The sequence below is a fragment of the Erythrolamprus reginae genome, chromosome 5 (assembly GCF_031021105.1).
Source record: "Erythrolamprus reginae isolate rEryReg1 chromosome 5, rEryReg1.hap1, whole genome shotgun sequence".
NCBI lineage: Eukaryota > Metazoa > Chordata > Lepidosauria > Squamata > Dipsadidae > Erythrolamprus > Erythrolamprus reginae.
Window position 1 is genome coordinate 117,659,359 of NC_091954.1, and position 14,634 is coordinate 117,673,992.

The 14,634-nt window shown below is 40.4% G+C and overlaps 1 protein-coding gene across 3 annotated transcripts in view; it reads right to left on the reverse strand.

Annotated features, from left to right (window-relative positions):
* P3H2 (prolyl 3-hydroxylase 2) overlaps nucleotides 1–14,634 on the reverse strand; it is an 80,812-nt gene that overhangs the window by 17,726 nt on the left and 48,452 nt on the right. For all 3 annotated transcript variants that reach the window (XM_070753847.1, XM_070753846.1, XM_070753848.1), the window contains exons 2-3: nucleotides 4,441–4,587; nucleotides 3,214–3,403 (exon numbers count right to left, since the gene is read on the reverse strand). In XM_070753847.1, the coding sequence (XP_070609948.1) occupies nucleotides 3,214–3,403; nucleotides 4,441–4,587 (337 nt within the window). The remainder of the gene's footprint in view (nucleotides 1–3,213; nucleotides 3,404–4,440; nucleotides 4,588–14,634) is intronic.

The following is a 14,634-nucleotide window of genomic DNA, read 5'->3' on the forward strand; positions in this document are numbered from 1 at the left end:
TGATTTGGGGAATAGGTGGACCCTGCCTCTTCTCTGGGGCAGCCCCTCAAATACTGGAAGATGCTGTGTCACTCCTGGAGTCATGTCTAATTTCTCCCTCCCCTCTGTTCTTTCTTTCTTTCTTTCTTTTTTCTTTCCTTCCTTCCTTTATTTCTTTCCTTTCTCCCTTTCCTTCCATGCTTTCTTTCTATTCTCCCTCCCCCCTCCCTTTTATATTTTTCTTCCTTCCTTCCTGCCTTCCTTCCTTTTCTCCTTCCCTCCTGTTTTTCTTTCTTTCTTTCCTTCCTTCCTTCCTTCTCCCTCCCTCCCTTTTTCATGCTTTCTTCTCTCCCTTCCCCTTCTCTTTTATATTTTTCCTTCCTGTTTTATTTTATTTATTTCCTTCTTTCCTCTCTTTCCCCCCACTCTTTCTTCCTTCTCTCCCTCTCTCCCTTCCTTCCTTCCCTTTTTTAATATTTTCCTCCCTCCCTCCCTCCCTCCCTCTCCCTCTCTTCCTTCTTTTATATTTTTCCTGCCTGCCTTCCTTCCTTCCTTCCTTTCTCCCTCCATCCCTTCTGTTCTTTCTTTCTTTTTTCCCTGTTCTTTCTGTCAGAAATGATGGATGGAAATTAATCCCAGAGAGATTCAACATGGAAATAAGGAGGAATTTCCTGACAGTGAGAATGATCAACCGATGGAACAGAAGTGGCTTTCAGAAGTTGTGGGAGCTTCATCCCTGGAGGTTTTCAAGAAGAGACTGCACTGCCATTTGTCAGAAATCGTGTAAGGTCTCTCACTTGGGGGTTGGACTGGATGACCTCCAAGGTCCCTTCCAGCTCTGTTATTCTGTAACAGTTTCCGAAAAACCTGCCACTACAGCATGTGGATGATGCATCATGGAGGCTTTAAAAAAGAGATTGGAAGACCATTCCATTTGGAGAAGGGCAGCACATATCCAATCAGTCACTCAGTCAATCAATCAGTCAGTCAGTCAGTCAGTCAGTCAGTCAGTCAGTCAGTCAGTCAGTCAGTCAGTCAGTCAGTCAGTCAATCAATCAATCAATCAATCAATCAATCATTGGAGGTAATTGGAAATTTTTGCTCCTTTTCTTTTCCCTTCATGTCCTTTTTCTTTCTCTTTTATTCTAAAAGGCATTTATTATGGAAGAGGGTTTAAAGCATACATGAAAATTGATATGGAGGAGATTTTGAGAAAATTGAAACATTATGATCTAATTAATTTCATGTGATTAAGAAAGAGTAACAGCCTAAAATGTATGTTGGCTAACAGTTTTTTTCTAATTTATTATCATATAAGGAATTGGAATAATTATTTTTTGGTTCAGATGTCAAATGGTAAGGAGGTGGCATTGGTTAATTTATAATAATTAATAATAATAATAATAATAATAATAATAATTTATTAGATTTGTATGCCATCCCTCTCCACAGACTCAAGGCGGCTCACAACATGTATACCGAAACTGCAAAAATGATATATTGTAAATTAATTTAAAATTAATGGTATCTTTTTGTCTGTACACGTGATTGGAGAAGAAAAATGTAAAAAAAATTACCCGGAAAAAAAAATCAATCAATCAATCAACCAATCAATCAATTTGAAATAGTATAGGTTCTCCTGCTCGAGCAGGGTGGGTTGGATTCGATGACCTCTAAGCTCCCTTCCCACTCTGTTAATCTGTTAAATTTTTTTCCCTCTTTACATCACGGTAACCAAAATTGGATGCCCTATTCTTGGGGGGGGGGGGCTTAAAGCCGCAAGACCCCATTCCGAGGGGAAGACCTAAGCAATATCATGGGGACAAATCATTTAGGAAACCTCCTACGGCCGGTTTCTGAAAGGGCTGCAGTTTGTGGCCTCTGCAGGGAGAGGCTGTTTTGTCCTTCATGGGGACTCAGTCAGCACATTCTATTGTGTCGAATGCTTCATTTCGATGTATTACACAACAGGCCAGGCACTAGGAACATCCAGTCCCCTGGTGAATTTGTGTCTGCGTGGGGGTGCAAGCGATGAGACATGCTCCCCGGCCCACTTGAGAGTTAGAGAACACATGAGTCAGAGGGTCCTTGATTTATGACCAAACTGGGATGAGACTTTCCATTGAAAGCAGAAAAAAAGTGTTTCACACCCAGATTCACACCCCTTTCTATCGCAAGATTAAGTGATTAATCCTGCAGTGTGATTAATCCTGGTTTTTGCATTAACTTGGCTGGTTGGAAACTGGTGGGGAAGTTTTCCATAGGGCAGTGATGTCAGACCTGTGGCACCAATGGCCTCCTAGATATGCATGGTTTCATTAATGGGGTTTTAAATTGTCTTAAATTCTCTCCTTTTAGATATTGCAAGCCACCCAGACTCCTTCGGGAATTGAGTGGCATATAAATTAAAGTAATAAATTAATAAATAATGCCACAGGTGACATGCGGAGCCATATCAGGGGGCACACTTGGGGAGAGGCGGTTTCACCCTCTGGAGGCGTCAGGGGAGCTTCCCTGAAGCTCCAGAGTGCAAAAAAACAGTCCAACAGGCAAACTGGAAGTTCAGAAAATGGAAGTTCAGAAAAATGGAATTCTGGTTTGCTTGTTGTGCTGTTTTTCGCACTCTGGGACTTCAGGAAGCTTCCCGGAAGCCTCTGGATGAAATAAGCCTCCTTAATTCCAGGTTGCTTCTCTCTGGTTAGTTTCCATCCATTTCCTTCCTTCCTTCCTTCCTTCCTTCCTTCCTTCCTTCCTTCTTCCCTCCCTCCCTCCCCTTCCTCCCCCTTCTTTCTTTCTTTTTTCTATCTTTTTTCCTTCCTTCCTTCCTTCTTTCTTTTCTTTTTCTTCCTTCTTCCCTCCCTCCCTCTCCTTCCTCCCCCTCCCCCTTCCTTTCTTCCCTCCTTCTTTCTCTTTCTCTCTTTTCCTTCCTTTCTTCCTTCCGTCCTTTCTTCCTTCCGTCCTTCCTTCCTTCTCTTTCTCTCTTTCTCTCTCTCTTTCTTTCTTTCTTTCTTTCTATTTTGCTTTGGAGAATATCTTGAGTCCCAAATCTTCTTTGTGGCAACCCCTGAGATATTGGAAGGCTGCTATCGTGTCTCCCCTTGTCCTTCTTGTCATTCAGCTAGCCATGTTGTTCGTCTGTTTTAGCCTCCAGCCCTCCAAGAGAACTGGACGTGAAGCCCTCTTTGGCCAGGCTGGGAGGGGGCCCACTTTCTCCTTGTGCTGGGGGGCCCTTACCTGCAATGGCCTCGTACAGATCGGCCTTATAATCCAGGTACTCGTATCCCTCAAATCTCTGAGGACCTTCGCACAAGACCTGGCACTGGGCATCCGCCGCCTCGTAATCCTCCAGGGCCTGTTCTAGGTGGACAATGGCCAAATCGTATTCCTCCCGTTCGTAATGCCAGATTCCGGCCAGATAATTCTCCTGGAAGAGACAAGAAGACACCTGAAGCCAGGGAGGATGAGGAGGAGACCCCTGCCTGGCTAACTTCACTCCATAAGGGGGGTGGGCTTCATGACCTCGAGGACCCTCTCCACTTGCGGACTCTCAGAGTGGTCCCTATCTTACAACTGCAGTTGTGACCAGAATTCCCACGGCAAAACCCGGAGGTCGTTGACTGAGTCACATCCAATGTTACCATCTTGTTTGCCAGGGTCCTTAAGCGGAATCCCTGCGTTTGTTAAGAGACCCATGCCGTCGTTTGAGGGGATCCGGCTGCCCCCAATCGGCTTGGCTGGTCAGAAGCTGGCTGGGAAGCTCGGAAATAGTGATCGCTGCAACCGTCATAAGTATGAGACAGCTAGCGAAATTCATGTGACCGTGGGCCTACTGCAATGGTCGTAAGGGCGAGGATCATTCTTCCCTCTCTGACTTCAGCTTCCTTCTTTCCTTCCTTTTCCTCCCTTCCTTCCTTTTTTCCTCCGTACCTCCATCCCTACCTCTCTCTCTCTTTCTTTCTCTCTCCCTCTCTTTTTCTCTCTCTTTCTCTCTCTCTCTTTCTTTTCTCTTTTTCCATCTTTCCTTCCTTCCCCCTCTCTCTCACACACATTCACTTTTCTTCCTTTCTCTCTCTTTTTTCTTTTTCTCCTCCCTCCCTCCCTCTTTTTCTGTCTGTCTGTCTGTCTTTCTTTATTTCTTTCTTCTTTTCTTTCTTTCTTGCTTTCTCTCTCTCTCTCCTCTCTCTTTTTCCTCCCTCCCTCCCTCTCTCTCTCACATTCATTTTTCTTTCTTTCTCTTTCTTTTTTATCTCCTGCCTCTTTCTTTCTTTCTTTCTTTCTTTTTCTTTCTTTCTTCTTTCCTTTCTTTCTTTTTCCTTTTCTTTCTTTCTTTCTTTCTTTCCATCCATCCTTCCTTCCTTTCTCTCTCTCTCTCTCTTATCTCTCTTTTTCCTTTCACCCCCCCTCCCTGTCTCTCACATCCACCCTCCCACAGACGCTCACACCCAGAGAGACCACCTTTACCATGTGGGGCTGAGCCTCTCGGTCCACCAGGTCCACCTTCCCTGAGAGGGTCTTGTAATTGTCCAGGTCCTGCTGCATCTCCAGGTGTTCTGGGTTGGCCGCAAAGAAGGTGTGGGCAGCATCGGCCGCCTTGTCCAACTCATTCAGCTGCGAGAGAGAGGAAGGAAGGAAAGAAGGCAGGAAAGAAGGAAAGAAAGAAAGAAAGAAAGAAAGAAAGAAAGAAAGAAAGAAAGAAAGAAAGAAAGGGAGATATTTAAACACCCATCATCATTTTTTTAAAAAGCATCTTCATCAAACAGCCCCAAATACCACGAAGGAATTCAGAAAAAGACTTGAGCTCCAAGGGAAGACACGCGAAGAGAAGCCACTTGGACCATTCAATGAAGAATATCCAACCTCCACCCTTTGTGCAATGACCTCATCGACAGTTTCTCTTAAGGAGTGTGCAGAGTCACCCCTGAGTTATCAAGGATGCACATGGTTAGAAAAATGTTAGATTGTGCAAAGTTAAGCAAACTTATATTGGAATTATAGAATAAACAAGAAAAAGAACATTATACCGCTATACCTCTACTTACGAACTTAATTCATTCTTAAGTAGAAAAGTTTGTAAGAAGCAGCAATTTTTCCCATAGGAATCAATGTAAAAGCAAATAATGCGTGCGGTTGGGGAAACCACAGGGAGGGTGGAGGTCCTGTTTCCTCCCAGGAGATCCCTAGAGAGGCCCCATAGAGGCTTCTCCCCGTCTCTTCCGGCCCTGTTTCGTGGCCGGTCCTCCTTCTGCTTCCGTCCAGATGGGTAGGCATAGGATGACCTTGAACCCCTTAAAAGAATGCTTTGTGGCTGCATCTGCTCCCTCTTGAAAATCCCCCCTTCCAAGTTCCCATCAACATCAGGCCTTCTATAGATAATGTGGTACCAACCTCTGCACTGGCTTGAGTGGTTCAAGGCCATCCTAGGCCCACCCACCTGGGCGGAAGTGGAAGGAGGACTGGCCATGCTGGCACAATTTGAGTGGGCAATGTGACAGGTTTGTGGGTGAGGGACAAGGGATGTGAACTTTCTTTTTTTTTTTTTTTTTTTTTTTTTTAATTTTTTTATTATTAAAATATAGACATATACATCAATATATACAATATATGATACAAGTTATAGTGCGGGGCATATCATATATAAAGAAAAGGATAACAAAAAAAAAACAAAAAACAAATAAAAAAAACAAGCAGAACAAACAAAAACAAAACTAATGACAGTATCGGCGAATAGGCAGAGGAGTTGAATTGAAAACGAAAATTAGATCTAGATATTTTTGCTCAGTTAACATATTTCAAATAAGTTATCCAAAAGTGTTAGAAGCCAGCGTTGTATTTACATATATTATTAGAAAGTTCGCAAAAAAATAATGATAGGTTTAGATAGTTAAATACATATACAATCTCATGTAATAATATTAGATAATGAAATACGTTATACCGGATTTGTGACAGTTCATGGTTTGTTTTTTTTTGGTTTTAAACCTTCTTAAAGCCAATTGGTCTCTCTGATATTTTCTAACCATTTATATAGAGGGTCCCAACAACTGTTAAATGTATCTAGCGGTTCGTTCCTGACTAATAGGGTCAGTTTCGACATTTCTGCGCAGTACATTATTTTCCTAAGTATTGCTTCTTTTGGGGGAAGATCTTCATTTTTCCACCACTGCGCATATGTTAGTCTTGCTGCGGTAGTTAAGTGGATGATAAGATGAGCTTGTGGTTTTGACAGTTTTTGCCTAATTATACCTAGTAAGAAACATTCAGGGGTTTTGTCGAACGTCAAATTTAATATTTCTTCAATCCAATTTCCAATCATCTCCCAATAGGGTTTGGCTTTACTGCATTCCCACCATAAATGAAAGTATGTACCCAATTCTTGTTGACATTTCCAACAGATTGGTGAAAGTTTATTGTTCACTTTGGTTAGTTTAATTGGGGTAATATGCCAACGGTAAAACATTTTGACCAGGTTTTCTTTATAAGAGGTGGCAATTGTCAGTTTATAGTTCCTTGTCCAAAGTGTTTGCCATTCCTCCTCTTTTATCTCTTTTTTAAGGTCTAAGTGCCATTTTTTAACATTGGATTTTTGGTTAAAGGAGTCCAGATCATTGTAATTTAAATAGCCATAGAAGTTTTTGATTATCTTATCTTGTGGGCCTATACATAGCTTATCTAACAAAGCATTTTTGGTAATCCCGGAATTTTTGGTGTCTTTGTTAAATTTGGTCTGGATCTGAAGGTATTCCCACCATTCCACTTTTTGGCCCAAATTTTCAAGTTCTAATCTTGTTTTAATTGTCCCATTTGGGTTTAAAATGTCTTTATATCTTAATATATTATTATTCTTATGTAGATTAGGATGTACATAGGCTTCTAAAGGAGCATACCACATGGGAATTCCTTTGTAAAATTTAGTTTTAGTTTTTTTCCAGGTGCCAATTAACGATTTTCTAATCAGATGGTTGGAAAAGTATTTGTGGGTTGACGGCTTTTCGTCCCAGAGATAATAATGCCACCCTGCATGGAGGTCGTGGCCTTCTAATTTAAGCAGTCTAGTATTTAATAAACTCATCCAGTCTCTTGTCCAGTCTAGCGATGCAGCAGTGTAGTAGTTCTTCCAATTTGGAAGGGCCAGACCGCCCTCTTCTTTTTTCCCTTGTAAGTATTTTAGTCGAATTCGAGGCCGTTTGTTTTGCCAGATAAATTTGTTGGTTATTTTATTCAAATTGGTAAAAAAGTCCTGTTTAACTTGTATAGGGATAGTTTGAAATAAAAATAATATTTTAGGCAGAGTGTTCATTTTTATGGCTGCAATTCTCCCAAGGAGAGATAGTTGTAAATTCCTCCATTTTGACAGGTCTTTATTTATCTTATCCAGTAATGTATCGTAATTATTTGATTTCAAGCTTGACACTCTATTTGTTAGAATGATGCCAAGGTATTTGATTTTTGTGACAATTTGAATGTCTAATTTAGCAGATAAGATATCTTTTTGTGCTTGTCGCATGTTTTTGGTTAAAATTTGGGTTTTAGATTTATTTATTTTGAGGCCTGCCACTGTACCATATTCTTCCAGAACTTCTAATAATTTAGGACCTGATTTTAAAGGATCTTCTAAGATAAATACCAAATCGTCTGCGAAAGCTTGGAGTTTATAAATTTCTTTCTTACAGTTTAGACCCCGTATGTCTTCCTTATCTCTAATTATTCTTGTTAGTACTTCAAGAGTTAAGATGAATAGTAAAGGGGACAGTGGACAACCTTGTCTTGTGCCTTTGTGCAAAGAGATTTTGGATGATGTATCTCCGTTAAGGATTATATAGGCCGATTGGACAGAGTAGACAGCTTTTATTGCGTTAATAAATTTGGGGCCAAATTCCATATACTCCAGCTGTTTTATCATAAATTTCCAAGACACATTATCGAAGGCCTTCTGGGCGTCGAGAAATATTAACGCCACTTGTTTCTCATTATGGGCTTCGTAGTATTCGAGCGTGTCTAATACTATTCTAATATTATTCTTTAACTGTCTCCCGGGGAGAAAACCGTTCTGATCTGGATGTATAAAATAATTTAAAAAACTTTTGATTCTGTTCGCTAAGATAGAGGTGAATATCTTGTAATCGGCATTTAAAAGAGAGATCGGACGATAATTAGCTATATCTGTCTGGTCTGTATCTTTTTTTGGAATTAACGCTAGGTTTGCTTCTGTCCATGAATTTGGGATTTTGCCACTATCTAGAGCTTCATTTAACGTCTCTAAAAAGGCTTTTTCCATTTCTTTAGGAAGGTCCTTATAAAGTTCTGTGGGGAGTCCATCCGGACCTGGAGCTTTATTGTTTTTTTGATTTTTTATTACTTCCTTTAATTCTGTTTCAGTAATCGGTTTATTGATTATATTGACCATTTCTTGTGGTACTTTAGGGAGTTTAGCCTGTTCTAGGATTTCTTGAATTTTTGCGTCTTGGGTATTATTTTGCATAATTTCAGAATGTCCATAAAGTTTACTATAGAAATCGCTAGCAATCGATTTTTTCCTTTCCAAGTCATGACATGGTTCCCCATTTTTGTTTTTAAGACAGTTAATCAGTTTCTTTTCCTTTTGCTTCCTGAGCTTATTAGCTAGCCATTTGCTAGGTTTATTGGCATTCTCAAAATTGTGTTGGTTAGTTCTTTTTATTTGTTGTGCCCAGTTTTGTTGGTCGATTAAGTTTAGTTGGTGTTTAATATGTAACATACTTTGTTTGATTTCTTTTTTAGTGGGGAAGTTCTGGAGTTCTTCTTCTAAAGCCCTATACTCTTCTTCTAAATTAGCTAACTTCTGTTTTTTTTGTTTAAATTCTCTAGCCATGAATGAAATAGCTATCCCTCTAATAACAGCTTTGGCTGTATCCCAAACATTTTGAAGGTTAGTATCCTCTTTTGAGTTTTCTTGGAAGAAATAGTTCATTTCAGTTTTAAGTTTTCGCTTAAAGTCTTCCTGACTTAAAATAGATTTCTGAAGCGACCATCTACAACTCTGTTTATTCCCTTTCCAACAAACTTTGAGCGCACTATGGTCTGAAATATAATTAGGTTCTATATCTATCGAGTGAATTTTGGTGTTAAGTTCTATTGTCGTCCAGACCATATCCAATCTTGACCAAGATTGATGCCTATCAGAATAAAAGGTAAATTTTTTAAGTTTGGGGTTTCTGTCCCTCCAGCTATCTTTCAATTTTAGTTCTTTAATTAGATCGAAAAAAGTTTTAGGTAGTATTCTTTTCTTTTGTTTGGTCTTTTTGTCATTCTTATAGTCCATTTCGGTACTAATTATGCCATTAAAGTCACCTAATAAGCAGATGTTCTCAGAGGAATGTTCTCTGATGGTGATTAATAGTTTTTTGTAAAAATTTTCTTGGCCTTCATTCGGGGCATAAATATTTATTAAAGTTATTTTGTCTTTTTCTATAGTAAGTTCTAGGATTAAAATTCTACCTTCTCTATCTTTATATTTCAATTCGGCTTGAATATTAGGATTGATATAACATATTACACCCCTCTTTTTTTCCCCAGCAAGCGACGTAAACAGATTTCCAAGTTTATTCCTTTTGAGTAAGTGCTCAAATTTTTTTTTAATGTGCACTTCTTGCAATGCAATAATGTCGCAGTTTAATTTAGCAATTTTATTTAAAGTTTGGCTTCTTTTTTTTGGTGCATTTAGGCCATTTATGTTAATTGAATATAGGTCAATTCCTTTGTTTAATTTTCCTTGTGCCAAGTTTAAGTTATCTGTACTTGGGTCTTGTTGCCCTTGTGCTTCTAGTTTCTTTTGGGTATCCTGTATAGCCATTGTTGCCTAAAGTTAGTTTTTCAGTAGCCTGCGTTCTTTCTAAACTTGTTGGGCTCTGTTCTATTGGTTGTACACTAGTGGAAGGGAGGGTCATTGTTCCAGTATCGTCTTGATTTTCAGGAGTTCGGTCGGTAGAGAAATTTTTGTCGAAAAATTCTTCAGCTTTTTCGACAGAGTCAATTTTTATTTTCCTATCTTGCCAGGTCACCAGCATACCCTCTGGGACCAGCCATCTGAAATTTATATTGTGTCTGGTCAGTTTTGCTGACAGAAAGGAGTATGGCCTACGAAGGTCTCTGACGTGTTTTGGGACCTGTTTTAATATTACCAATTGTCTTCCTTTATGTTCTATAGGGTCTTCCCGGGCTCTGTGAAGGATTTCATCCCTGACTGATTTTTTGATAAATTTGATGTGAACTTCTTTGGGGAGGTTATGGCGTCTTGCGTAATTAGTGTTTATACGATAGGCTTCATCGATTTCGTTTAGCATTGTATCCTTTTCAATGCCCAGAGCCTTGGAAAGGATATCGGCCATAACATCTGGTAGGTCTTCACTTTTTTCCTCCCTAAGATTTTGAAATCTGAGATATTGGTTAGCTTTTTCGCTTTCTAATTGGATTACTGTGTTCTCTAAATCTTTGTTGGCGTGGATTAATTTATCTGTCAGGTCTTCCATTTGTTTGTGCTCTTGGTCTATTTTGTCTTCTAAGACCTGTATCCTCTGTTCTTGTTTAGTCATTTGTTGTTGAAAAGCCTCGTGCTTTTTGTCCATGTTCTGCATCCACTCTTTTAATTCGGTTGTGTCACTCCTCACCTCACCTAGTTCTTTTTTAATATCCTGATGATTTTTCAACATTAGCTCCTGCATTTGAAGCAGCGTAGCTTGGAGATCTTTATAAGAATTAGACCTCTCTCTAGATATCATATCGTCGAGAGATCTCTGGGTAGAGGGACTTGGTATCGCAGATGTAGAGTGGGTGATTGATTTTTTCCCTGATCCTAGCCTAGACAAATTAGAAAGGCTTGTCATTTTTATAGCTGACCACCAATTTGCCCACTGGTACAGTTGTTTGATGGTCTGATCCAGATTTTGGTATCAATAAAGTAAAACAGTATATTTTAAGTAATATGTAATTAGGATAACAATTCCTGTTGGACTCAATATTAAACCTTGAAAATTTAAGAATAATTCTTCCCTCTAGAGAGTATAAATACGTAGGGGAAGATAAAAGGAATGAGTTCAAACAGGTTATGAACTAATTAATTATTAAGTAAGTATATATATGTAAGTTAAACAAAGTATATAACTGTTACAGTGTAAATACTACCTTATCTTAATTATAATAAGCTTCTAAATAAGATGTCATTTACTATTGACCGATAACTAATTAACAAAGACAGAGTAATATATATAGATTAATTCAGAATATTGTTGCAGATATATCTTATCTTATCTTATATTTCTATTTCTATTGTTCTATTTCTATTAAATACCCAGTACAAGTTTTATAGTTTAGTGTTAATACTTGCAGAGTTAATAATATATTCAAATATTCTTATATCTAAGTTTTTTTTTTTTTTTTACAGAAAGACAATAATTATCAATTAATATATACAAAAAATTAATAATAGCAGTTAATGTCTTGTTATATTAAATATAATATATAATATATTAAATAGTAAAGTCAATAAGCTTATTCATATAAATTCATTACATTAGAGTTGATTAAGGCCTTAAGTTATTTGATATAAATAATGACGATATAGAGTCGAGGGATACAAACTTGGTAGAGTACAGAATCCTTGTGTAGAACTTCAAATAATAATAGAGATTAGGAATTTGCGAGACAATAGATCGTAAGAGTTACTTGTGCAATTAAACAATTAAATTGCAAACCCTTCTAAGACTTCAAACTTTACTTCCTGGAGTTCGGGTAGGATTTCATTAATATGACACGCTGGTGTTGTTTTGAGATCGTTATATCGCTGAGTCAGTTGTCAGTAGGACCGATCTCTTTAATAATCTCTGGGGTGCTCCGGCCGCTTATGATCTCTCCTGCTGCCTACCCCTCCCGAAATCAGATGAAAGAGATGCCTCCGCTCGCCGTCTCTCCTAGACCAAGAAAGTTGAAAAAAGGGAAAGCCGACACTTCCTTAACTCGCTCTCCTGTGACGCAGCAGCAATAACCAAGATCGAAGGGCCAGAGAGGAACCAGGAACCAGGAAGTGGATGAATCGGCAGTCTCGTTGGGTCCTCTTTAGAAAATCCCAGATTTAACCATTTAAAAGTTCATTCAGATTTTTATATTTCCTCGCGGGGCGTCAGGTCTTCTTAGTAAATGATATACGCTTTAAAAGATGTTATTGATAGCTTCCATTAATGGATATTGTGACTCAAAACAAACGCTCGCCGCCAGCCGGAAGGGGGAAGCTGTCAATTCCTCCCTCCTCCTTCTCTTGTCGCTGCTTATTAGATTTTTAGCTCTAGTGACGCCAGCCCGTATGTGAGGAAAAAGAAGTTAAATTCGTAGATCTCACGCTCAATCCAGCTCCGGTATGTTATTCGTCAACTCCTCTACCCCGGTCGCCTTTGCTAGCGTTAGTTTAGTCACCACCAGCTGGGAACACTCTAGGCCGCCATGACGCTCCTAGCTTGCAGGCCCTCAGTCGTAGGGGGGAATGTCCGCTCCGCCGATCGGGCCGCCACCACAAATCGAGCTGACGGTATCCCCTTAACGCCAGACCCTTTTTCGCAGAGTCTGGGGTCCCCTTGGGACCAAAGAGAACCTGAAAAACGGTGGTGTTTAACGGAGCTCGGCTCCACACCGTCCGTTCTGTTCCCCAGTTGGCCGATGTGAACTTTCAACTGGGTGGGAAGCTCGGAATCAGGTCCCCCAGTGTGGGTGCCAGGAGAGCTCCAGAAATAAATTGGAACTTTGAGGAGCACTTGGACTCGGATTCTGATTTAGCTCGGATGCTACCTGGAACCTTGACACCAACCTGGAAATAAGGACAAATTTCCTAACAGTGAGGACAATGAAACAGTGGAACAGCTTGCCACCAGAAGTTGTGCGTGCTCCATCATTGGAGGCTTTTAAGAAGAGACTGGATCACCATTTGTCTGGAATGGTATAGAGGTTCTCCTGCTGAAGTAGGAGGTTGGACTAGAAGACCTCTAAGGTCCCTTCCGATTCTCTTATTCTGAAGTAGTAAAATGTGTTTACTCAAAAGGTTTCAAGTCAACCATCCCAAGTTTAATTGGCCACAATCCTCCAGCATCTGTTTTCATAGTGGGACATGGTCCGTATCTTTGAAGGCCTTCCAGAAGCCCACATGAAAAGCTGTCCCAACCACTTCCCTTGAAGGACAGGTGCCAAAACACGGCATGAAGTTTTCAAAGCTCCCCGTAGAATTGCCCAGGAATTGGGCTGCGTGGAAGCCAGGCAAATTCTTTCATCTGCTAAATTAATCAGACCATCTCTGGATCGATCCCAAGCATTCCTCTCGAAGCCCTTCCCAACGGTGGCAGTTTTGAAGAGGGATGAGCTTCGAGGAGAGGACGGGGTGGAAGAAGCATTGGTGGTGAAGGAGGGAGAAAGAGAAGAAGTGATAGTGGAAGGAAGAGGAGGAGGAGGAAGAGAGGGATGTTCTGTCCCAGTGCCGAGCCCCCCAAAATCAGATGAACACCAACGGATTAAATAATGAAGGATTTAATATTTACAAAAGTCTCAGTCTTTTAAAGTCTTTTAAAAAGGAGAATAAAGTCTAGTACAGTCTTCACCATGCTGATTATCAAATCTTATCAGCTGGCCAGAGTCCCAGAAAGAGAATAATATGACAATAATTACCAGGTTAGAGCAAGATTCAACAACATACATGTCAGAAACTGGCTGGAAGCCCGGAGCTCAATTAAGAAAGCCAAAATCTCAGCTGGGGTGGCACCGTGGTTAGAGTGCAGCACTGCATGCTACTTCAACCAACTGCTAGCTGTAGTTCAGCAGTTCAAATCTCACCACCGGTTTAAGATTGAGACTCAGCCTTCCGTCCTTCCGAGGTGGGTCAAATGAGGACCCAGATTGATGGGGGCAAGAGGCTGATTCTGTAAACTGCTTAGAGAGGGCTGAAAAAGCACCATGAAGCGATATACAAGTCTAAATGCTATTGCTATTCTTTTAAACACAAGCCGAATACAAGAGCTGATACTAGATTTTCTGAAATGAACTGTGTTGTTTTCTGCATCAAGGTGTAGTGTGGTTCACTCTTAAATAGTCTTCGGAGAGGGGCGGCATACAAATCTAAGTAATAAATAAATAATAAATAAATAGTTTGAGGGTGTGGCCCAATAGCCAGCAGTGCTACTCATGAGAAAACTTCCTCCTAGCAAACCACTCATGCCTCTTAGAGGCCCCTTGAACCCTAGCATCAAGAAGAGGCTCCTCCTCTTCTCCTGAGTCACTCATCTCAGGAGGTGCAGAAGGCCCTGGTTGCTCTTCAGTCTCTGACACCACTTCCCCTTCGCTGTCAGTCTCGGTTGCCAGAAACACATGATGCCACCCCCACCCCCCCACTGTCTCAGCATCCTCTGGGTCCATGACTAATTGCATGGGACTTGAGCGGGCCACAACAGGATATGAAAGGAAAGGAGGAAGGGTGGTGGAGGTGGAGAAGTGAGGGATGGTAGAAATGAAGAAAGAGGAGAATGATGAAGAGGTAGAGACAGCAATGCGGGTGGTGATGGAAGAGGAGGAGGAGGGATGGTGGAGCTGAAGAAAGATGGAGAAGAAAAGGAGCCGGAGGCAGCAATGTTAGTAGTAGTGATTGTGTGT